This window comes from Marmota marmota, unplaced genomic scaffold (assembly GCF_001458135.2).
Source record: "Marmota marmota marmota unplaced genomic scaffold, marMar, whole genome shotgun sequence".
Classification (NCBI taxonomy): domain Eukaryota; kingdom Metazoa; phylum Chordata; class Mammalia; order Rodentia; family Sciuridae; genus Marmota; species Marmota marmota.
This window is the reverse complement of record NW_026000093.1, coordinates 34,685,553-34,711,753: the sequence shown is the minus strand read 5'-3', so window position 1 is coordinate 34,711,753 and position 26,201 is coordinate 34,685,553. Positions and strand designations below refer to the sequence as shown.

At 34.7% G+C, this 26,201-nt stretch overlaps 1 protein-coding gene across 1 annotated transcript in view; it reads right to left on the bottom strand.

Moving 5' to 3' along the window:
• Positions 1 to 25,808, bottom strand: part of Cpne3 (copine 3) — a 42,326-nt gene extending 16,518 nt beyond the window's left edge. Inside the window, exons 1-8 of the mRNA XM_015485939.2 lie at positions 25,669 to 25,808; positions 25,200 to 25,379; positions 23,785 to 23,859; positions 21,465 to 21,536; positions 15,631 to 15,714; positions 13,625 to 13,714; positions 3,490 to 3,588; positions 316 to 402 (exon numbers count right to left, since the gene is read on the bottom strand). Coding sequence (XP_015341425.2) covers positions 316 to 402; positions 3,490 to 3,588; positions 13,625 to 13,714; positions 15,631 to 15,714; positions 21,465 to 21,536; positions 23,785 to 23,859; positions 25,200 to 25,379; positions 25,669 to 25,800 — 819 coding nt within the window. The 5' untranslated portion in view covers positions 25,801 to 25,808. The remainder of the gene's footprint in view (positions 1 to 315; positions 403 to 3,489; positions 3,589 to 13,624; positions 13,715 to 15,630; positions 15,715 to 21,464; positions 21,537 to 23,784; positions 23,860 to 25,199; positions 25,380 to 25,668) is intronic.
• Between the last annotated feature and the right edge of the window lie 393 nt (positions 25,809 to 26,201).

The following is a 26,201-nucleotide window of genomic DNA, read 5'->3' as shown; positions in this document are numbered from 1 at the left end:
AAGATCTCATCTTTAAATTATAACCAAGAGAGATGCACTGGGTCAGGCCATTTCCACTAAAGGGATAGAAGAATACTTTGAATCTCACATTTCTGAAGATAACAGACAACTTTAATACTCTTTGTCTTTTGCTACAGGTTGTCAAATCTTGGAAGTAAAGTTTCCAGAAAGATTCCTTTACTGTTTCCCACTCTATTCTTTCCCCTAAAGATGCTCAACAGATTTTCAACTGCCTAAACTACTCGTTTGATATAAACCATAATGACAGGAGATCCCAAAATGTGATCTCACTATAAGCCATCAAGGGAAACTGACCTCACAGTGTTTCACGCTGATAACACCTGAATTCTTATAGCTTTTTTTCTTTTGCCTCTTTTTTTCATTTATGCATTCGTATTCAACCTGTAGGAAGAAAACACAAAAATGTTAATTTTTACCAGCAACCATTAGAAATGTCATTGTGAATTTAGATGTACAACCTTTCCCCTTGGAATGAAACCATTTACTGATATAGGTCTGTTGCAAAATACAACTCTGAAACAATTACGTAAAACCTCAAGCATTGAAATACTTATCAGTTAAGTTTCCAACAATTAAGGCACTCCTAAAATGGCACGTCTTTAAAAATAGTTCCCAAGTTTAAATTTTGCCAAATTTTCACTGTCATGTGTAATAAGAACATAAGAATACTCAACTAATACTTGATAAGTTGCCCCTAACTAGCTAACAGTAAGTCATTGATATACTTCCAACAGTCACTACTAATGTTCTAAGAATCAATATCTTAAAAATATATTTGATACAGTGATGTAAACTGAAATATGTAAAACATATTCCTCGATGGTTCAAGATTTTGGCAGTCTTAGTCATAATCATAAATATTAATAAATGAGCATTACAGATGCAGAAATGCCCTCAATAGAATATTCATTTATGCAGATTACTTCACTTCATTAATTTATCCTTTTACAAAGTATCTACCAAGTGACAGGCACTGTGCCAGGAAGACACTGAGAATGCAGAGACGATAAGACATGGCCCTGTTCCTTGGTCAAGTCTTTGTCACTGCAATAACAATAAAAGCCTCCTTTGTCACAGAGAAAAGGAAGGATCAACTCAGCCACATTCAGGAAAGCTTTACATGACCCATAAAGTATCATACAGTGTTAGGTCACTGTCTTATAAAAGCAGGTTATTTCCTGATTCTGGAATAAAACAATGAACTGAAACTAGTGAAACAACAACTAGACCAGTCCGTATTTAGTTAATCTGGGTAGCTTGCATAACTTTAAGCATTCAGACTTTTATTATTTCTCATTTAATTCTGCCTTAAAAATTTAATAGAATATTTACAGCTAAGCTCTTTGTTGTTTTAATTCAAAGATTGTCCATCTTTGTGTTTCAACTGCTCAGGTGATTTAAGATCTTTCCTCCTCCACACTAGCATTTCTGTACTTGCTATGTCCAGCACCTGGGCTGTGTGACCAGGGACTAGGAGCAGACTGCAGGTCTCTATGTTACCTACTGGAAATGCTAGTCCCAGTATGTTTGCTCTAATCTCATTTTTCTCAATTATTTAAACCAACTGGTTTACATGTTTTATTTATTCACATAGTTTTTTTAAGGTTTTTAAGGTTTGATCTAAAACTCTCTGTACCTTCTTTTAACTCACCTCTCTTACATGACTAGGTAATAAGACCTTCTCACCTGGCTGTAATCTTTTTTCTCTCAAACACCATGTTTGTATTTTCGAAAGTAGATGTTACACACATGAGCATTACTCAGGTCTCTAAGAAGCTAATAAACAATTCATATTATTCGGTTACAAGTAAGCTACAAAGAGAATTAACTACTTTCTCAAACTAGAAGGGTAAATAAAACACTCTGTAGTAGTGTCCTTATGGCCACATTAGTGTAGAGACAGAAAGTTTCAGGGTTTTTTACTCTAATGAATAAGTTAAGATGCTAAACTGAATATAGTTAAAGTAGTCAAATGATAGTTGCCCCCCACTTGGTACCAGGAATTGAACCCAGGGGCTCTTAACCACTAAGCTATATCCCTAGCCCTTTTATAAATATTTTTTTATTTAGAGACAGGGTCTCCCTAAGTTGCTTACAGCCTTGCTAAGTTGAGGAAGCTGGCTTTGAACTTGCAATCCTCCTATGAGAGCCTATCGGCTGCTGGGATTACGGGCATATGCCACCATACCCAGGCATCAAATGATCTTAATAAAAGTCATCTGAAGCACCATGAACTAAGCTTTTGTCCTCCCTGTATGTAAGGACAAATCAGAGGCAAGCTGACTGTAAGAGACCATGCAAAAGTAGCATAAGTGTATACAATTCAAGTCCAGGCACTTGTCTGGCATAACAGATATTAACCATTGTGTTTTTTTTTTTGTTTTTTTTTTTTATGGATTTTATTTATTTTATTTATTTTTTTTAACTTTATTCTTTTTTTTAAGAGAGAGAGAGAGAGACAGAGAGAGAGAGAGAATTTTTATTTATTTTTTAGTTTTCGGTGGACACAACATCTTTGTTTGTATGTGGTGCTGAGGATCGAATCTGGGCCGCACGCATGCCAGGCGAGCGCGCTACCGCTTGAGCCACATCTCCAGCCCCAGATATTAACCATTGTGACTAGTGAAATGCAAAAAGCCTTAAGCAAAGGACTTTTGATCAAATTATGTGTGCTGTCTTAAACAAAAGGAAATCAAACCTCTAAACATCAATGTAACTTGGTGAGAAAGGCAGTCTCATGCACAATAGCCTTTGATACAACCTTGGCCATTTCAGAATGAATCCTGGGCCTAGAATAATTCTTTAACATAAGAGTCCTTAAAGCTGGTACTGGGCTTATCGCCTGTGTGGAAATACTCTTCCCAGTTTCATACTCAACGAGGGCTCCTTCGTGCTACTTAGGCCTCGGGGTCAATGGCCCTCAGGCCCATCCCTGACTCTCAGTATTCTAGACTTCATGGGGGAGAGGCAGAGACCATCCACAAAAGCACACATAGAAAATGGCCCTGATTTGGCAGCCAGAAAGGACCTGCTGGCTCTGGGGGACTGACACCTACTATAAAAGCTGACCTTGCTCTACCTTTTCTCAGTATACAGTGTTAGGTCATTGTCTTATAAAAGTAGGTTATTTCCTGATTCTGGAATCATTGAACCTTTTCAAAGTACAATGGGCAAAGTGTTTGGACTTCCACTACAAATGACTGACATCATGATGATCCTTGCTTTCTTCCAGTCCTCAACTGGCATTAGTAATCATTCCATGGTGTTATGCTCAACAAAATTCAAATATAAATTTTGGACTACCTGATTATTAAATTAGCAAACAAAAAAATCCCATTGATTTTACAGCATTACGCAATACAGAGAAAAAAACATGGTAAAACTGTTTGCTATGCCAAGAAAAATAAAATAAAATAATAAATACACAGCTAAACTATATAGTATATACAAATTCAAAGACATACTTACAGGTGAGCTTCTGGAGGCTTCTTTCAGTTTTGTCATGGTCGTTTGAAATGTTCCAATGAGATCATGTGATCCATCATTGTCATAATCATAACATTCTACCTAGAATTAAGTATAATAAATGAATCAATATAATTTCATTAAAAAGTACTGATGGCAATAAATGTGACCTATCAAAAATGTCCCATTGACCCCCAGCTATCCTTGAAATGGGGCACTAAGATAGATGGCAAGCAGATGACAAAACACAAATACTGTTCAAATTCCACATTAAGAAGTCTTCAGCCCCTCTTTCATGCCCTCTATAAAAACTGATAAAAAGCAAAATGGAATTACATCTTCTTGCTCATCCGCTTTTTTACATTGTTATTACTATACAATGGCTAGAAGCCATTATCTAGAGAAAGAAAGGAAGTCAATATCCTAGGCAGCTAAAAATTATACAATTAAGTCCTAGATAATTTAGAATTATGGAAAAATATATTTCATTAAGTACAATCTGGAGAGGTTAGTCAGATGTGCATCATTCTGAGAGTCACAACTCTCAAAATAAAAAGAAAAAGTCCTGAGCCCACTGAGGGAAGTTATCTGTCCCAGGTCATATTTACTCCATTCCTGCATCAAAACAGAGTGAGCTCTAATCTTAATCTGGCTCTTATTAAATGTGCACCTACTCTCCTCCCTCCAGCCCCAAAGCAGGGAGAAGAGAGGGGAAAGTATTTGATTCATGGGTAGTTTTATATTAGGTTGATGGATGTAACTACTATGTAAACAATTAACAGAACACTAAAATACTCTTTCCAATGAGAAAAATAAGAGGGTGTGATCTATTAGCAAGCAGAAGTGTTCAAGAGAAGCTGAAAACTGACACTAATGGTTGTGAACATTCAACACCAATGCTTTATAGTACTTCATATTCAAAATAGGTTATTTCATTTCTGTGAACATTTATTGTGTGAACGGTGCACATTCTCTAAATAGCCTTGTGAGGTAGTTGGATTAAGAATCCTCTCACTATTATTACCATTTTACAGAACTGAAACTTGGAGGAATTAAATAAAAAGTCTTAGAACATGGTATGCCAGTGTGGTTACCAACACAGGTAAACCAAGACTGTGTTGAGAACACTTCTAAAAACTTCTGGAGTCTGTGCCTCAAAATCAAAGCTTATAAATGAGAAGGAACTTGCATTTGCCTTCAGCCAATTGAGAGCTCCAACTTGCTATTATCCTCCACAAAGTTATACTGTCACAAAGTTAAAATGTCCAGGATTTTTATATGTTTGCTTGGCAAAGTGATTATTTTTCTTCTCAGTTCTATACACGAGTGCTTATCATGAGTGGATGTCTTTTATTCCTTACTTGTATTTTCATTATTCTTGTTAACTCTAAACATCAATCAATCAAAACAAGCAAGTTCTAGAACTGTTAACTGTGAGCAGTAGTAAGGCATTTGTTTAAGACATGCTTTACAGAGGCCACCTTGGGAGCTGAGGCCCAGCCCAAATCCTCCCACACCGATCTGCACGTGGCCCAGGCCCAGGGTAGGTCTGAGTTCACCACCACCACACTCCCCACCTGAGAGCCCAAGCCTAACCCACTTCCATCTTAGGAAACTGCAGATATCACCATAGCCTTCCCCATACCGTAGTCCCTACCTTTCAACAACAGTCAGGGCCTAAAAGCAGATGCATCTCAGAGCAGGCATCCCAAAGAAAGTGTAAGGACCACCATTTCAGCCCCATCTCTGTAAGACATTACATCCATCTTGGGGCACCTCAACTGCTGCATCTCGAGTTATCTCCCCTATTGCCACCACCACCTTTAGTTGCAGTAACATACATTGAAGGTCACCAGCAGGGTCTGGAAGCCCAATATCAAGGTCAGGTACAGATAATTTGCACAACCACAAAGTTAAAATGCCCAGGGTACTACAAGAATAATAGGGTAGAAATGGCAAGAAAGGAAGATACATAGACAACATGGAAAAAAAAAAGGAGGAAAGTGCCCCAAACAAACAAGGATACTACAATAACAGAACCCATGGACAGTGAAGTTGATGAAATGTCAGAGAAGGAGTTTAGAAGGTTCATAATTAAAATGATCTGTAAATTAAAGAATGACCTAAATGAGCAAATACAAGCAAAAATTGATCACTCCAACAAAGAGATAAGAGAGCAAATACAGGTCGCAAAATATTACTTCAAGAAAGAGATAGAGATGCCCCCCCAAAAAAGTCAGAAATCCTTGAAATGAAGAAAGCAATAAACCAAATAAAAAAAAAAAAACTCAATAGAAAGCATAAGCAACAGACTAGATCACTTGGAAGAATGAACGTCAGATAACGAAGACAAAATCAGGAAAATAAAGTTGATCACACAGTGAAGATAGTAAGAAACCATGAACAGAACATCCAAAAATTATGGGACAGCATCAAAAGTACAAATCTCTAAGAGTTATTGGGATAGAGGAAAGCACAGAGATTCAAACCAAAGGAATGTACAATCTCTTCAATGAGATAATATCAGAAAATTTCCCAAGCATGAAGAATGAATTGGAAAATCAAATACAAGAGGCTTACAGGATATCAAGTGTACAAAATTACAACAGATCTACACCAAGGCACATTATAATGAAAATGCCTAACATACAGAATAAGGAGAGAATATTAAAAGCCACAAGAGAAAGGAATCAGATTACATATAGGGGAAAACCAATTAGAATATGTACAAATTTTTCAACCCAGACCCTGAAAGCTAGAAGATCCTGGAACAACATATATCAAGCTCTGAAAGAAAATGTATGCAAACCAAGAATCTTATTTCCAGCAAAATTAAGCTTGAGATTTGATGATGAAATAAAAACCTTCCATGATAAACAAAAGTTTGATGATGAAGATGATGAAATAAAGATTTGATGATGAAATAAAAAACGTTCCATGATAAACAAAAGAATTTACAGCTAGAAAGCCTGCACTTCAGAACATGCTGAGCAAAATATTCCAAGAAGAGGAAATAAAAAACAATGATAAAAATAAGAAGAAAGAGGGATTGCACTAAAGGAAAACTAATCAGAAGAGAAACCAAGTCAAGTTAAATACCAAAAATAAACAAAAATGGCTGGGAATACAAACCATGTCTCAATAATAACCCTGAACGTTTATGGCCTAAACTCACCAATCAAAAGATATAGACTAGCAGATTGGATCAAAAAAAAAAAAAAAAGACCCAAAAATATGCTGCCTCCAAGAGACTCATCTCATAGGAAAAGGTGAAAGGTTGGGAAAAAGCATACCACTCACATGGATTGTGGAAGCAAGTAGGGGTTTCCATCCTCATGTCAAATTAAAGTAGACTTCAAGCCAAAGTTAATCAAAAGGGATTAAGAAGGACACCACATACTGCTCAAGGAAACCATACACAAACAAGACTTAACAATTATAAATATATATGCCCTAAACAATGGAGCACCTATGTTAATCAAACAAACTCTTCTCAAGTTCAAGAGTCAAATAGACCACAACACAATAATTTTGGGTAACTTTAACACCCCTCTTTCACCACTGGATAGATCTTCCAAACAAAAGCTGAACAAAGAAACTATAGAACTCAATAATACAATCAATAACTTAGACTTAACTGACATACATAAAATATTTCATCCTTCAACAAGGGAATACACTTTCTTCTTAGCAGCACATGGATCCTTCTCTAAAACAGACCATATATTATGCCACAAAGCAACTCTTAGCAAATATAAAAAAAGGAGAGATACTACCCTGCATTCTATCAGATCATAATGAAATGAAATTTGAAATCAATTATAAAATAAGAAATAAAAGCTACTCCAACACCTGGAGACTAAATAATATGTTACTGAATAAACAATGGGTTGCAGAAGACATCAAGGAGAAGATTAAAATAATTTTAGAGATGAATGAGAAAACAGATACAACATATAGAAATCTCTAAGACACTATGAAGGCAGTTCTAAGAGGAATGTTGATTGCATGGAGTTCATTCCTTAAAAGGAAAAAAAAAAAGTCAACAAATAAATGACTTAACATCACATCTCAAAGCCCTAGAAAAAGAAGAACAAATCTAACACCAAAAGCAGAAGACAGGAAATAATTAAAATCAGAGCCGAAATCAGTGAAATTGAAACAAGAGAAATAATTGAAAAAATTGACAAAACAAAAAGTTGGTTCTTTGAAAAAATAAATAAAATTGACAGACCCTTAGCCATGCTAACGAAGAGGAGAGAGAAAACTCAATTAGTAACATACATGATGAAAAAAGAAATATCACAACAGAAACTAAAGAAATACAGAAGATAATTAGAAATTACCTTGAAAACTTTTACTCCAATAAAATAGAAAATATCAAAGGCATCAACAAATTTCTAGAGTCATATGATTTGCCCAAATTGAATCAGTATGATATACACAATTTAAACAGATCAATTTCAAGTGATGAAACAGAAGATGCCATCAGAAGCCTACCAACCAAGAAAAGCCCAGGACCAGAAGGATACACAGCCAAGTTCTACAAGACATTTAAAGAATAACTAATACCAATACTCTCCAATTTATTTCAGGAAATAGAACAAGAGGGAGCACTTCCAAACTCATTCTATGAGGCCAATATCACCCTAATTCCAAAACCAGGCAAAGACACATCAAAAAAAGAAAACTTCAGACCAATATCTCTAATGAACATAGGTGTAAAAATTCTCAATAAAATTCTGGCAAACTGAATACAAAAACATATCAAAAAGATAGTACACCACGATCAAGTGGGTGTACTAGGGATGCAAGGTTGGTTTAATATATGGACATCAATAAATGTAATTCATCACATCAATAGACTTAAAGATAAGAACCATATGATTATCTCAATAGATGCAGAAAAAGCCTTCAACAAAATACAGCACCTTTTCATGTTCAAAACACTAGAAAAACTAGGGATAACGGGAATATATCTCAACATTGTAAAAGCTATCTATGCAAAGCCCCAGGCCAACCTCATTCTAAATGAAGAAAAATTGAAGGTATTCCCTCTAAAAACTGGAACAAGATAGGGATGCCCTCTTTCACCACTTCTATTTAACATAGTTCTTGAAACACTGGCTAGAGCAATTAGACAGACGAAAGAATTTAAAGGGATAAAAAATAGGTAAAGAAGAACTCAAATTAGCACTATTTTGAGTTCTTCTAGGTATAGCCATATGATTCTATACCTAGAAGACCCAAAAAATTCCACCAGAAAACTTCTGGAACTAGTAAAGAATTCAGCAAAGTAGTAGGATACAAAATCAACACCCATAAATCAAAGGCATTTCTGTATATCAGTGACAAATCCTCTGAAAGGGAAATGAGGAAAACCACTCCATTTACAACAGCATCAAAAAAAAAAAATTGGGAATCAACTTAATGAAAGACGTGAAAGACCTCTACAATGAAAACTACAAAACGCTAAAAAAAGAAAATTAAAGACGACCTTAAAAGATGGAAATACATATCTTGTTCTTGGATAGGCAGAATTAATATTGTTAAAATGGCCACACCACCAAAAGCACTATACAGATTTAGTGCAATTCCAATCAAAATCCCAATGACATTCCTCATAGAAATAGAAAAAGCGGTCATAAAATTCATCTGGAAAAATAAGAGACCCAGAATAGCTAAAGTAATCCTTATCAAGAATATTTAAGCAGGTGGCATCATTATACCAGACCTTAAACTAAACTACAGAGCAATAGTAAGAAAAAAAGCATGGTATTGGCAACAAAATAGACTGGTAGACCAAAGGTACCAAATACAGGACACAGAGACTAACCTACATAATTACAGTTATCTTACATGTGATAAAGGCACCAAAATGTACATTGGAGAAAGGATAGCCTCTTCAACAAATGGTGCTAGGAAAATTGGAAATTCATATGCAACAAAATGAAATTAAAACCCTGTCTATCAACATGCACAAAACCCAACTCAAAGTATGTCAAGGACCTAGGAATTAAACCAAAGACACTGTGTCTATTAGAAGAAAAAGCAGGCTCAAATCTCCATCATGTCGGAATAGGCCTCAACTTCCTTAAAAAGACTCCTATAGCACAAGAATTAATATCAAGAATCAATAAATGGGATGGATTCAAACTAAAAAGCTTCTTCTCAGCAAAAGAAACAATCTGTGAGGTGAATAGAGAGCCTACTAATTGGGAAAAAAATTCTTACCACACACACATCAGATAGAGCACTAATCTCTAGAATATATAAAGAACTCAAAAATCTTAACACCAAAAAAGCAAATAACCCAATCAACAAATGGGCCAAGGAACTGAACAGACTTCTCAGAAGAAGATATACAATCAATCAACAAATATATGAAAAAATGTTCAACTTCTCTAGCAATTAGAGAAATGCAAATCAAAACTACTCTAAAATTTCATCTTACTCCTGTCAGAATGGCAGCTATTAAGAATACAAACAAATGTTGGCAAGGATGTGGAGGAAAAGGCACACTCATACATTACTGGTGGGACTGCAAAGTGGAACCGCCAATATGGAAAGCAGTATGGAGAATCCTTGGAAAAACTGGGAATGGAACCACCTTTTGACCCAGCTATCCCTCTCCTCAGTCTATATCCAAAGGACTTAAAAATGGCATACTACAGGGACACAGCCACATCAATGTTTATACCAACACAATTCACAGTAGCTAAACAGAGGAACCAACCTAGATGCCCTTCAGTAGATGAATGGATAAAGAAAATGTGGTATATATACACAATGGAATATTATTCAGCATTAAAAGTGAATAAAATCATGGCATTTGCAGTTAAATGGATGGAGCTGGAAAATATAATGCTAAGTGAAATTAGCCAATCCCAAAAACCAAATGCCAAATGATTTCTCTGATTTAAGGATACTGATCCATAGTATGCTGTTGGGGGTGGGAGGATTAAATGAACTCTGGATAGGACAAAGGGAAAAAGGGGAAGGAGGGGAAAGGAGGGGGCACAGGAGTAGGAAAGAAGGTGGAATGCAAGGGTCATCATTACCTTAAGTACATGTATGAAGACACAAAGAATATGACTCTACTTTGCGTACAACCAGAGATGAAAAATTGTGCTTTATATGTGTAATATAAATTGTAATGCTTTCTGTTGTCATATATAACAAATTAAAAATTTTTTTAAAATGCTTTACAGACACTTTAATCACGAATCAATTCTGACAGTTAGACTCTTGCTCTACATATTCAATATCCAATTTTTAAATCAAAAGCCCTTTATTCAACTATAATCTTTCAAGAAAAAAGATAATTTAAAACAATGATTTTTTTATAAAGGAATTAAATTTCAACAAAGCAGAAAACAAACTATCTTAATATTTTAATAAGATTTTTTTACCAGACATTTATTAACTATGCAAAAGAGAACTTGACATTTAAGATTTGCTTTCAGGAAACACAAATTTAAGTCTAAGCAAGATTAAGCTTTACTAAAGCCAAATTTTTATTTAAACAAACCTTATAAAGCCAGTGTTATATTCAACTGTAAATACATTTAGGCTGACTAAAACTTCAAGAAATATAAAACCATTTTTAAACTAAAAGTTCTGAGTACTCCCTATAATACTAGGTGGGAAAAACTCCCTTTTGACCCTTTGAAGGCAGACACAACATTTTAAAATGCTGGCATACATTCAGATACAGTTTGGGGTCGGATGATTTATAACATTTAATTTCTCCCTTCTTAGGAATTCAAATACCAGTACTTATGGCTATTTGAACAACACTATTAGCAGAATTTGTGACGTTCAAACATATGTGTATATATACATATATGCATATGTATATATATAGAAGAATGCACACACCACACAATGATACATTCGCTATGGCATTCCATTTTAGGCAAGGTGGTAGCATGCATGATTATATGTCTTATTCTCTTGATCTTATGGCAGTAATACATGCTAGAGTGATAACACATACAACAAAGAGACTATTAAGGATTATGACTTTATTTCTCTGCTCTATAGTCCTTTACTATGCTTCTAAGAAATTTCCCAACAGTAAGTGAATCACAGTTGTATGACCACTTGATATCACAAAGAAATAGAGAACTAGAGAAATAAAGTAAGTGACTATGTGGTTTTATACAATCAAAAACAGAGAAACTTTTAAGAATGGAAGACATTGATCAGACAAAGCTCAGAAATTAGTTTACTTACTATAATAAAATAACTCTGTAAGCATGCCACTGTGAGCAAAAAAGTTTAGAAACATTGTTTCACTGTTAACATCTCATTACAAGCAATCAAATAGTAATGGTTTAGGCATTTTTCCCCAGAATCTCCTACCTTCTCAGATCTAATGATTCATACCATTTTTAATGTGAAAAGCAAAAGTCCTGGATTTGGTCTAACAATGAAAATTAAATTTTATAGCTACTTTTCTACTATATATATTGTACCTAGATTTTCATTGCTACGACATACCATACAAATCATACCTAACACTGATTTTTTAAGTTCTCTACAAACTGGGAAGCACTCCTTATTTATCTCAGAAATGAAGCAGTTTTCAACAATAATGGCATCTCTATATGTTTTACAGTTTATAAAATTTTCACTTTTATTATTTTATCTTTACTTTTTTGTATAGTAGAAATTATTATCTCCATCATATAAGTGAACAACTTAGGTGACCTGCCCAACATCCCTTACTTGGTTACAGTGCTACATCAAATCTTAAACTGTGGCCTGACTCCAAATTCTATAGTGTTCACAACATTACCTTTCCTTCTCTCACTATATTAATTACAAAAAGAAAAATAAAAACACATCAACTAAAATTATGGTATGTTGATCTCTGAACATAAGAAAATTTCTATATGGAATCATTTAAAAATAATGACTCTAGAAAAAAAGTATCTTAAATATATAGATTTTTGTTTGTTATGTTGTTTTTTTGTTTTTTGTTTTTTGTTTTTTTGGTCAATGCCTATGAATAAAATTTAAAGGGAAAAATACACTGAAATATCATACTAAAGTCATTTGAAGTCTTCAATGAATTACATCTTACCCTAAAAATAAGGACAGCAATGACACTATTATGTTCCTTCCTTAGTAATGGAGGAGAAATCTCTAGATTCTTAATAAGGTTTAACATCTGTTTTTTATCTCAAGAGATACATTGAAGGCAAAGAATGTAGTTAAAGGCTCTATTCACAGAGGGAAAAAAATTATTAAAAGAAAAAAGCAAGGCTGAGTTGTGGGTCAGTGGTAAAGTGCTCACCTAGCACATGTGAGGCACTAGGTTCAATCCTCAGCACCACATGTAAATAAACAAAATAAAGGTATTGTATCCTCCTACAACTAAAAATTTTTTTAAAAAAATTAAATTGAATATTTTATTAAAAATAGAGAATAAGATGGAAATTACACGGTTTGATTAAGCATCAGGATAACAGATTAGTCACACATGCCTACTCCTTCAAACCAACTCTTTTACTAACCAGGAAACATTTTTAAATATTATTAGATATGTAAAATTCAGCTCTTACAGTATGTGTTATATCATTTACTTTTTTAAAATATCAACTCATATATTTATTTTATAAAAAGTGAACATGAACACATTTGTGTGTGTATTCTATACAGATAATCCTTAATTTACGATGGTGCAATTTATGATTCTTAAACTTTACTATGGTGCAAAAGTGATTTGTATTCAGTGGAAACTATACTTTCAGTTCTGAATTTTGATCTTTTCCTGGTCTAGTGATACAGAAGATTCTTTCTCTTGCAATGTTGAGTAGTAGTAAGCCACAGCTCCCAATCAGCCACATGACCACCAAGGTAAACAACCAATACTCTACAGTGTACTATGTTGCTAAGCTATGATATTGGGAAAGTTAGTTGTATTAAATGTGTTTTTAACTTATTAGATTTTTCTTCTTCTTTTTTTCTTTTGGTGCTGGAAATTGAACCCAGAGTCTCACGCATGCTAAGCACATGCTCTACCACTGAGCTTATACCCCCAGCTAAACTTATTTTCAATTTACAATGGCTCTATTAGGACATAGCCCCAAAGTAAGTCAAGGAGCATCTATATATAACTTCAAATTACCTTAATGGTTTTGTCCATATCTCCATAGCACAGGGAGTTAAGAGAAATTTTGAAAGGCTTCCAAGCAGGATTCAGGTTATTTTTAATAACCTATAAAGATGAAGGTTGTAGGTTCCATTAGGATAACATCCAGTTCATTAACATTTAACTCTTTCCTGTCCTAGGTTCTTCCTATATTCTCATAATTCATCCCTCACCTTCTCATCCATTCAACTATTTCAATGAAAACTAGCTAGGATAATAATATATAACAGTTATATGAAAATTATAATAAATTGTCTAATCATGGTAAATTCTGAGAAAAGAAGAAAGTTATTGGTGAAACTTATGCACCAAACTGCAGCCTATTGATTTTGTTGGAAACTAAGAGTTTCATTGCTATGCACAAAAGATTTCAATATGAAATAATAAAAGGTAGAACAAAACTTGCTCTATTAGACTTGAATTGGAGAAATCAGTTAAAATTCACAATTTGGAAATTTTAATACCATATTTACATACATAATAAACAGATACACACAAATAAACATATTTCCCAGCAGTGTCCATTGAAAAGGTCTAAAAACAGTGATATCCTAGTATCTATGAGCATGTCTAGCACTCTAATCTTGGTGTATAAATAATACCACCTTTTATAGGAATAGGGTTATTTCAAAGAACTGCTTTATTCCAGCTTTAGGGCAGTATAAACTAAGAACATACTCTATCATAAAAAAAAGAGAATGATTAGGACTGGAGTTGTGGCTCAGTGGTAGAGCACTCACTTGGCATGTGTGAGGCCCTGGGTTCAATCCTCAGCACCACATATAAATAAATGAAATAAAAGATCCATTGACAAACAAAAAATATTTTAAAGAGAGAGAGAGAGAGAGAGAGAGAGAATGGTTAAAGAAATAGGATCATGTTAAAAGAACCCAGAAGTCATTAGAGCAAAAAGTTAAAAGAGGAATGCCTGCTAATGTGGGTAAAAGAATTTCAGAAAAAATAAAGTCACTATTTTATAGTCCCTGATATAATTGATTCAATCTAGGATTATCGATGGATACAGAAACCACTGGTTAAAATGTGAGAGAAGAAGCAATTCATCTGGTCCCAAAGTATCATACTACACACAACTTATTAATTACAAAGGGAAAAACAGAACTTAATGGTGGCAAAAATCTCATGATTTCTAGCTTAACCAATTAGGCAAGCCTAGCCCCATCAATATTGGGCAGCCAGGCACTACAAGTTCCCTGATGATGCAAAGAAAGGTACACATGTAGTGTTTTTGAAAGAAATGTCTGAGCTGGATCTAGTTGTGTAGAAAGAGAAGAATCCAGCATGTTAGACAATCTGGTTTTAATTATTCATGAGATCCAATGGCATGAAGGTACAGGGAAATAAACAAAAAGCCTTATACTTGGAACATAATAGCCAAATGCAAGACATGAGCCTTTACTGGATCCTGGATAAAACAAAACAAAATATATATCAAATATGTAGGACAACTGAGAAAATATGTGTATGAAGGGTATATTGAATGATGTTACTATATCAGGGGTTAAATGACTTCTTAAGCAGGATGGTGTAGAGCTCCCTGATTCTTGAGAAGTGCCTATAGTAGCATTTAACAGTGAAGATCATGATGTATATAGCCTACATTAGGATGGTTTTGCAAAAGAGAAATATATTTGTGTATAAGTGTGTATGCATGCACATATGTAAGAGAGAGAGAGAAAGAAAGAATACAAATGTGTCCAGGTAAGACCAACTGATGAGGGATACACGGGAACACATTTAGTGTTCTTTATAGTGTTTTAAGTTTTTCAAAATAAAAATAATTAAGAATGACAGAAACACTTCATTAAAATAAAAAAAATAAATGAGCATATTAACCTTGTATCTCTGGCTGCAAAAAGTCTGAACTCAAAGTAATATTTTTATTAACATATAATTTTTTTAAAATTCAGATTACTACAATTCCAAAGAAAAATTTCTCTCTGCTTTTAGATTCAGATATTTACCTCTGTTCGATGAACCATCAGCCAGTTTCCATCAGATGTCTGCTTGTGAAACTCCAGGTATGGGTCTGATTTTCCAAATAGATCCTATATTTAAGCAAACAAACAGCATTCATTCTTCTCTGAAACCATGTATTTCACCACTTTATGCAAGTTAGCAACCACCAGAATCTAACTCCAAAATATGAATGTATTGGTTGTAAACACAAATCCATCACCTTTCTCACTAACTTATCAACATGTTGAATTCTACTAGTGAGAATTATTAAGGCATTTGTGATATTCCTGTGTCTCATATCCTCACTTCTCAAAAACATGTCAGTTTTAAAATGTATTGATCAGATGGATCATCCAATAGAGGTGTTTGACTTGTTTTCAGCATTAACAGTTTCCATTAAACATCACTAAGCAGTTTCATGTAAATGATATCCCCAATATTGACCATACCAACTCTATGAAGGGAAGGGCAACTATCAGTGAGAAAATTAATTCAGAGGGGTTAAATGACTTTCCCAAGATGCTTAACCACTGAGGCACAGCCTACCCCCTTTTTTAATGTTTTATTTTGAGACAAGGTCTCATGAGATTGCTTATAGCCTAGCTAACTTACTGAGGCTAGAATCTTGACTTCTTATTTCACTCTTCAAAGTCTAATTCTTTCTTTTGCCACTGCTGAACTATTTTTATATACAAAGGGAACAAGGGTAGATTCATAGAGTGCATAATAGAAATATTTCAAGGGCACAAACTACATCTTCTATTCCTTCTGAAATTCACCAAAGTCCTCCTGTACAATGCTTAGGTATAGAGAGTGCTCAACAGTTCCCTTATTTCTATGCTCAACACACACAGAGATAAAATTATGGAATTATGTACAAATCACTCATAATGTTAAACTTGCGGTGAGATCATGGATGCCTTTCTCATTTTTGTTTATCTTTGTTTTGAAATGAATATACTCCTTAGCATATATTACTTACTATTTTTTAAAATAATAAGTAATAAATTTAACAGATGAACGTATAAAGACAATGTGGTGTATATACACAATGGAGTACTACTGAGCCATAAAGAAGAATGACTTTATGACATCTGCAAGTAAATAGATGGGTCTGGAGACTATCATGCTAAGTGAAATAAGCCAGTCCCAAAAAGCTAAAGGATGAATGTTTTTGCTGATATGTGGAAGCTAAACCACAATAAAGCAAGAGACAGGAAGAATAGATATTCAGTAGATTAGACAAAGGGGAATGAAGGGAAGGGAGAGAGATAGGAAAAGGAAAGAAAATGGAATGAATCCAAAATAATTTTCCTATGTACAAATCACAGAATGAATACATATGTGAATACACCATAGTAAATCCCACCATTGTGTGCATCTATAAGAACGGGGTACTAATAGAATAAGATATATTCCTTGCTTGTATAATAATGTCAAAATGAATGCTACTGTCATGCAAAACTAAAAATAATCAATAAAAAAATGAAAGGACACTTGTTAATTAATCCTTTAATAATATATGTCTCTGAAGAGTATTTTTTTGTCTCAAAATTAACCTCAGTATTAAATTAAGAACTAAGAAGATATTATTTCCCCGCTGAGCACAAAGTTTAATGTCAAGCAAATAACATACTTGGTAGAGTGAAAAATATAAATACAAAAACTATGCAGAACTTTAGCCTTATCTCTAAGAAAAATCTTAAGTAAATGACATAAGTCTCTCTGTGCCTCTCATTTCTAAAACTAATAACAATTCTACATAGATAAGTTAACTTTTCAAAAACACATTAACATGCTCTGCGTGACTTATCTTTAAAATAATCCCAGAGGAAAGACAGAATATGCTCATTACCATTTTTTTTTTTTGCTCATTACCATTTTGAAGGTCAAAAAACAGCCCTTGTTTGAAAGTTCATTAAATTGTCAGCATTAGTACTAAAACAAGAATTAAAAATTCCTAACTCTGATCTCCAGGATATACTAAGTGAAAAAATGAAGGTGGAAGAAGTGCGTATCTGGTATGTAACATTTATTTAAAGTCAGGGGGTGGCAAATATTAATACAAACACAAATACAAATCCATCAGTATATACTCAGATAAATAGCTATATGTATATATATGCAAGTGCATGTGTGTACAAATACATGTACATATACTAAAAATTTTAGATTTTTATGGAACTAAAGAATTAGGTCATAAGGCACAATTTTTATTTACTTTAATTTTTTAAAATTATTTTTTGTACCGGGGATTGAACTTAGGGGCACTTGACCAGTGAGACACATCCCCAGCCCTATTTTGTATTTTTATTTAGAGATAGGGGCTCACTGAGTTGTTTAGCACCTCACTTTTGCTGAGGCTGGTTTTGAACTCATGATTCTCCTGCCTCAGCTTCCCCAGCCACCTGGATTACAAGTGTGAGCCATCACAACTGGCCAATTTTTATTTTTGTTTATTTATTTATTTACTTACTTTTGTACCAGAGATTGCTCACCCACTGAGCCAAATTCCCAACCCTTTTATAAATTTTAATTTTTTTTCTTTTTTAAATTTTGACACAGGGTCTTGCTAAATTGCTGAGGTTGGCTTTGAATTTGAGCTCCTCCTGCTTCAACCTCCAGGGCTACTGGGATTGCAGATATGTGCCACCGTGCCTGGCTAAGCTTTTTTAAAATTACTACAATAGAGAAGAAAGAGGAAACAGGATAGGATAGACAGGAAGAGAAGCTAAATTTCTCAGAACTTCTTTTGCAGATTTGGTTTTGGAACTATAAAAGTCTTGTACATTATTTTAAAACCAAAATAGATTCTTGAGCCCAAGGATGCTTAACCACTGAGGCACAGCCTACCCCTTTTTTAAATGTTTTATTTTGAGACAAGGTCTCATGAGATTGCTTATAGCCTTGCTAAGTTACTGAGGCTAGATTCCAACCTGTGATCCTCCTGCTTCAGCCTCCTGTCACTGGTATTAAAGGCATGCGCCATCACACCAGGCTCAAACTAGATTTTTAAAATGAAATTGCTATGCTATCTTTCACCCTGCACAAAACTCAACTCAAGTGGATAAAGGACCTAGGTATTGACCAGAGACCCTGTGTCTACTAGAAGAAAATGCAGGCCCAAATCTCCATCATATAGGCTTAGGAACTGAATTTCTCAATAAGACTTCTAAACTGCAAGAAATAAAATCAAAAGAATCAATAAATGAGATAGTATCAAACTAAAAAGCTTCATCATAGCAAAGGAAACAATAAAGAACATGAACAGAGAGCCTAAGAATGGAAGAAAATCTTTGCCACCTGTGCCTCAAATAGAGCATTAATTTCCAGGATATATAAGGAACTCAAAAAACTTAACACCGAAAAGACAAATGACCAATAAATAAATGGGCAAAGAAACTGAATAGATGCTTCACAGAAGGAGAAATATGAATGGTCAACAAATATATGGAAAAATGTTCAACATCACTAGCAATTAGAGAAATGCAAATTAAAACTACACCGAGGGCCTGGCGCAGTGGTAATCCCAGTGGCTCAAGAGGCTGAGACAGGAGGATCGAGAGTTCAAAGCAAAAGCGAGGTGCTAGGCAACTCAGTGAGACCCTGTCTCTAAATAAAATACAAAATAGGGCTGGGGATGTGGCTCAGTGGTCAAGTTCCCTGAGTTCAAGCTCCAGAAAAACAACAACTACAAGAAAACCACACTGAGATTTCACCTCTCTCCAGTCAGAATGGCAATTATACAGAATACAAGCAACAATAAACGTTGGTGAGGATAACGATACACTCATACATTGCTGGTGGGACTGCAAATTGGTGCAACCACTCTGGAAAGCAGTATGGAGATACTTCAGAAAATGTGGAATGCAGTCACCATTTGACCCAGTAATCCACTACACAATATATACCCAAAGGACTTAAAATCAGCATATTAAAGTGATGCAACCACATCAATGTTTATAGTGCCTCAATTCACAATAGCTAAGGTATGAACCAACCTAGGTGCCCTTCAACAGATAAATGGATAAAGAGAATGTGGGGTGTGTGTGTGTGTGTTTGTGTGTGTGTGTGTGTGTGTGTGTGTGTACATGAAATGAAATATTACTTGGCCATAAAAAAAGAATGGAATTGTGGTATTTGCCAGTAAATATATGGATCTGGAGACTATCATGCTATGTGAAAGAAGCAAATCCCCCAAAACCAAAGGCTGAATATTCTCTCTGATATGCAGATGCTAACACACAATAAGGGAGCAGGGAGGGAAGAATATAAATTAATTGGATTAGACAAAAGGGAATGAGAAAAAGGAGGAGGATGGGAATAGGAAAGACAGTAGAATGAATCAGACATAACTTTCCTATGTGTATATATGAATACACAAGTCTAACTCCACATCTTGTACAACCACAAGAATGGGAAGTTATATTCCATGTATGTATAATATGTCAAAATACATTCTACTGTCATGTATATCTAAAAAGAACAAATTTTTAAAAAATTTTTTTAAAAAAGGAAGGGAGGAATTTACAGATCAAAAAAAAGAAAAGAAACTTAAGAGACACTTTAAACAATTACATTTTTTAAAGGGTCTTTAGAGATACACCAAAATAGAGCAGTCCTGGCAGCACACACCTATAATCTCATCTATTCAGGAGTCTGAAGCAGGAGGATCACAAATTCAAAATCAGCCTGGATGATTTAGCAAGACCATGTCAACATAATATAAAAAGGGCCGGGAGGTAGCTCAGCAATAGAGCACTTGCCTAGCCTGTGTAAGGTCCTGGTTTGATCCTCAGTAACACAGGGAGAAAAAAAGATACACCAAAATATTTACATATGAAATGATATGAATCTAAGAAGAGAGAAAATAGAGATAGATATGGATAGAGGTAAAAAAAAAAAAGGCAATGAGCTATAATTGATGAAGATGGGTTATGAGGATATGAAATTTTTTAAAAATACTATTCTATTTGTGTATGTATTTAGAGTTTTCCCAAAGAAAAGAAAGAAGTCCTGGGCAGGTTGCCTATATTCAAACTAAATTGTAAGTGTAAATGATGAAGAATATCAACTAGATCATAGAATTAAGTACAAAAACTGTTCAAAGAGGGCTGGGGTTGTAGCTCAGTGGTAGAGCACTTGCCTAGCATGTGTGAGGCACTGAGTTTCATTCTCAGCACCACATATAAATAACTGAATAAAATAAAGGTTTGTCAACATAAAAAAAAAATTGCTCAAAGAATGATCATAATCCATGCTATAAACTATAAGAAGGCTGGGGTTGTAGCTCAGTGGTAGAGCGCTTGCCTAGCATGTGTGAGGCACTGGGTTTCATTCTCAGCACCAAATATAAATAACTGAATAAAATAAAGGTTTGCCAACATAAAAAAATTGTTCAAAGAATGATCATAATCCATGCTATAAACTATATTACCGTGCTATTATGTGCCGGTATTCATCCTTCATTAAAAAAAAAAATCTTGGGATGCAAAAAGAACTGACTTGTAATTAATAAATCCAGGGCTTTTTGTTTCTCCCTAAAAGTAATCCAACTATTCTCATGACTTTAACAGTAACATTAACATTTACATTCAACTTTTCCTTTAATCTATACTAATTCTTTGAGTACACCTACTTCAAAGAGGTGAAAGGAAATAGGCTCTGTTTAAATACACACACACACACACACTCACACATACACACAGAATTTGGGAGTAACTAACACCCTACATTATGCTCAAACGATGGAGTTGAAATTAAATGATTATTTTCTCAAAAATAAATCAACATGAGGCAAAAACATAGTTTCTTGTTGAAATCTGCATGCTCTACATACCTTGTTATCCAGTTTTCTGGCTTCCATTTCAAACAAGACCACTCTATTATCCTTTATTTCTTCTGCTGAAATCTATGAGTAGATAAGTGAAAGAATATATGTTTACAGATTCTGATATACTAATGAACAAAGCACTTTTTAATCTGATAGCATATAAAGTCTGTACTAATAAAAGTGAATTCTACAATGTCTAATAAGAAATCGGTAGCAATACGAAAGATTTACCATTATTTATTTTTTGTGTGTGAAATAAATATCTTTTCCAAATATGCCAAGGCTGCATTATGCAACTTCTTTTTTAAGTGTGGTTTCCCGAACTGGAATCTTCCTATTCCATAGAAAAAAATGAAAGCCCTCAAAGATTGAAGGCTACCCTCTACACAAAACCCTCTAGAGCTCTCCAAACATTGAGAACCCAAGTAAATCACACCTGGAGAACTCTATGAATTAAAATATCAGATGAGGGCTGGGGTTGTGGCTCAATGGTAGAGCACTTGCCTAGCACATGTGAGGTGCGGGGTTCAATCCTCAGCACCACATAAAAATGAAAGAGAAAGAAAGAAAAAGAGAGGGAGAGAGAGAGAGAGAGAGAAAGGGAGAAAGAAAGGAAGGAAGGAAGGAAGGAAGGAAGGAAGGAAGGAAGGAAGGAAGGAAGGAAGAAAGAAAAAAATTGTGTCCAACTACAACATATATATCATATGTATCAGATGAGTGGTTTTTTTGGTTTGGGTCCCGCCCCCCCCAGTACTAGGGATCAAACACAGGGACTTTCTCATGATAGGCAAACATTCTAACACAAAGATATATCCCCAGCCCCAGATCAGTGTTTTTCATCAAGTGTAACTAAAAGACCTGTTCTACTTAAAAAATAAATTCTTAGGGGCTGGGAACCCAGTTCAGTGGTAGAGCACATGCCTAACTGACATGACCAAGCCTTGAGTTCAATCCGCAGCATCATACACACAAAACAACTTGTGGCTACCATGTCCCTAGAGAAATAACTACCGAATATGTTCTCTGCTCTACAAGAGGCAATACTGCCAACAGTCTGAATATTCTTATGCCCTTGGAAATCTGACCTAAAGCCAAACAGCTGCTCAAAAAATGTATTTGATGACTATAATAACCCTGAAACTCTCTCTAGGTAGCCAGGCTCTCATTCTCAGAGAGCTACAGTTAGAACTCTATTGCTCCAGGCAATGGTTTCTTGGACAGAAACTCCAGAAAAAATTTAAAAGCATGTCATTATGCAATTAAAAATCTAAAACATGATACAGCATATATTTATTTCCTTAGAGACAGTAGTGAACAATGGAAAATCTGAATGGGAAGATGGGTAGCAGAGTACAAGAACAAAAAGCAATGGTAAAAGTTTACAGGTTCAATAGCCATGTTATAATGTAATATCCATCTGTAATAAAATCCACCATGGAAAGTTTCTGTTATATTGTAATGGTTAATCTAGTCTGAGAGACTCCTAGGAAACATCTAGGATTAAGAGACTTCTAGGTGTGTCTATGAGGGTGTTTCCAAAGATGACTGGCATGTGGGGCATCAAACGGAAGGGGGAAGACCCACCCTGAATGAAGGTGACATTATCCAATAAACTGGGATGCCTGGATAGAAAAGAAGACAGAAGAAGGATTCTCCTTGAGCAGTGCATCTATTGCTGCTTCCATCTGCCTTGGACAACAGACTCCATCGCCTTCACTCTTACAAGGTGGACTCTGACCAGAGATTCTCCAGGGAGTTCCCAGGCCTTCAGTCTTAGACTAGGGCTGTATCATTGGTCCCCTTTGTTTGAGGATCAAGCTTCTTGGACTAAGCAGCTATTAGTTCATCCAGATCTCTCATGTGCAGACAGTGACTATGGTACTATTTAGCTTCTGATCATGTAAGCCAATTTAAAAATTCTCCTTTATAATTATATAGACATATAACCTGTTGGTTTCATTTCTCTAGAGAATCCTAATACACATATTGAGAGACCTGTTTCCTTTATAGAAAGTCAAGTTGATCCATTTGGATTAGTAGTTTCTAACTTGGAAATTGACTCTTTCATGGAACAGGAATAAGTTTCACCAAAATGTTCCTGACCTCTATGGGCAACTTAAAAAACTGAAAGAAGGCATTCCCACGCTGACTTTTTCTCCTTTTTTTGCACAGCACACTTTCTATTTGTGATTACTATAATGCAAGGGTGGATGGAAAGGCAACATTTGAGATCAAGTAATAAAGCATGGCTAAAAAATATTTGTCTGATATGTATAATTTCAGCATTATGCTAAATATTTTGAGACAAAAGACAAAGTATCTTTACCGTAATGCTCCCTTTCCCTGCAGGTTTGCCATTTTTAAGTAACAGTGGTCTAGTTAGCTTCTTACTGGAAACAATCTGTTAAAATTGGAAGTAACAGAAAGAGCTATTTCACTTTAAACTGAATAGTTAAAAAAAAAAAAAAAGAATGAGCATAAAATTCACTTAGAGTCATTTGAAATGGAAACATTAAGTCCATTCCTTAAAGATCTAGAGATTATAAGGAGATTTAAAATGCATCTACACATTTAAAACCCACTGGAAAAGATTTCCAAAGACCCCACTCTGGCAAGATACAATCTCCCCACTCACAAATTCTTTATTAATTCCATCATAATTAAACTTCTTTCTTGTAACAGAAAAAGAAGTTCAGATTATCATCTCCTAGACAGATCACCGAGCTAAAACCCCTCGAGGTATAAATCAGGCCTCAGAACACTAAATTTTTCAACTGATGCACAATTTCGATATTTAACTTCCACAAAATATCATCTTGCTTAAAATAATATATACCTACGTACTTCCCAACTGATATATCTCTCAAATCCACTAGAATTTTAGCTATCTAGTGTTTTTTACCCAAAATAAATATCTAATTTTCTCTTTAATACTATTGGTGAATCTTATAAAACTGATCAATTCCACATTGCCCTTGAGACACAGGGCATGATTTTCCAATAAGCCAAGCCAACCCCGAAAAATTAACTCACGAAAAACAAATTTGAATGATAAATTCACATGTTGAAAAAGAAATGACTTCTCCTTCCTGATGCCTCCTTGGGTTTATACAAATGGGTATGATCTCTCCTGATAAGCCTGATACGGCACCCCTGCTGTAACCCAGCTCATCATGTAGAGAGAGGACAGATAATAAGGCAACTACAATAAATAGAGTGAGAAGTAGTGGAGAGTGCTAAAGTGAACTCAGGGTAGGCATTAAACTAGTCCAGGAGGCCAGGGAAGTTTTATGGAGTAAATGGGGTTAAAATGAGTGGAAAAAGAACAAGTCACGTAAAAGAATGGTTTTGAGGCATCAGAGGCTGAGAGGTACCAGTCATACTAGTCAGAACACCAGGGAGTTAATGTGACTTCAATAGGATTCATGACTCAAATATAACAAAATTACACTGAGCTCTGCAGTAACTATAGCAGTGATATTATTTATTGAAATGCCAAATGAAGCACCCCAATTCAAAAGAATGAATAGGCTTTGCCAGAGAAACATGGTCCTTGCCTTTACGAAAAATAAGATAAATTCTATAATGTTTAAGCCAACCATATCAATATATGAATTCAATCTTTAACACAATTACATGCTTTTCAACTTAAAAAATTAAACTAATGAACACTCATCAAAAACATCCAAGTCTCCAGTGAAAATGCAAACAAAGTAGAATATAGCAGCTATTTATACTTACTTGTCCAAGGGTACATTCACATTCTCCTAAGAAGTCGTCATCACTCAGTTCGATAGTTTTGTTGTCAATATCATAAATCCCAAATTTCAATTTCTGAACCACTTCGAAGTAGTAATCAATAATAAATGTCTTAGAAAATTTGGGACTCAAGCAATTCTTAATCCTTTCTGTGCGCTCAACCTACACCCATTCCCCAAACAAAACAAAACAAAGTGTCTTCAGATCAAAGGTATACTTCAGTTTTAACATCTTTGCTTACTAAACATAATTATAGACATGAAAACCAAAAGAAGTTTCTTTTTAATGTGCATGAAGAATTCCACAATCAAGTACAAGCTTGTCCAAAAAAAAAAAAAAAAACTATATTAACAGATGAGATGGTTCTATTATTTTTAACTTATTAAATAAACTCCTCACATTGTGAAAAATGAGATTCAGTTTTCTTTTCACCTAAATTACTTAGTATTACCTCATACCACTGTTGACCACTCGTGTTCAAAAATAAAACACATAACGGGTCTGATTTTGATGCTACATCTTTATCCAAGAGATTGTCACAGGAAACATTCAGCTCCACCTTCGTGACACACTGAGCAGCCATCTCTCGAGCTGTGAGAAAACCAGTGTGATAAGAAAGCAAATTAAATAGAGTTTTGAAGAAGCATACTCATTCCTAATGGAATTTGAGAACTGTCAGAATGTGCTCAGAGCAAGCATACTAGAATGAAATTGTTGCATGAGCCTGCTGGTGATTTGGTGTCTATTAGCTCATCTATGATATTGTTTTATACTCCTGCTGAAATAAAACTTGTTATATGACAGTAAAATATAGCTTTTAATATGACAATTAATATACATTATTCTTCTTTTCACCTTGCTAGACATTCTACCATTCTGAAAAAGCCCATGCATAATCTTAATTCTTGACTTAAAGGTAAATATCACTATAAAACAAAACAGAATAAACTACAACTTTGCCTTTACTTTTCTTGGCTTATTTAA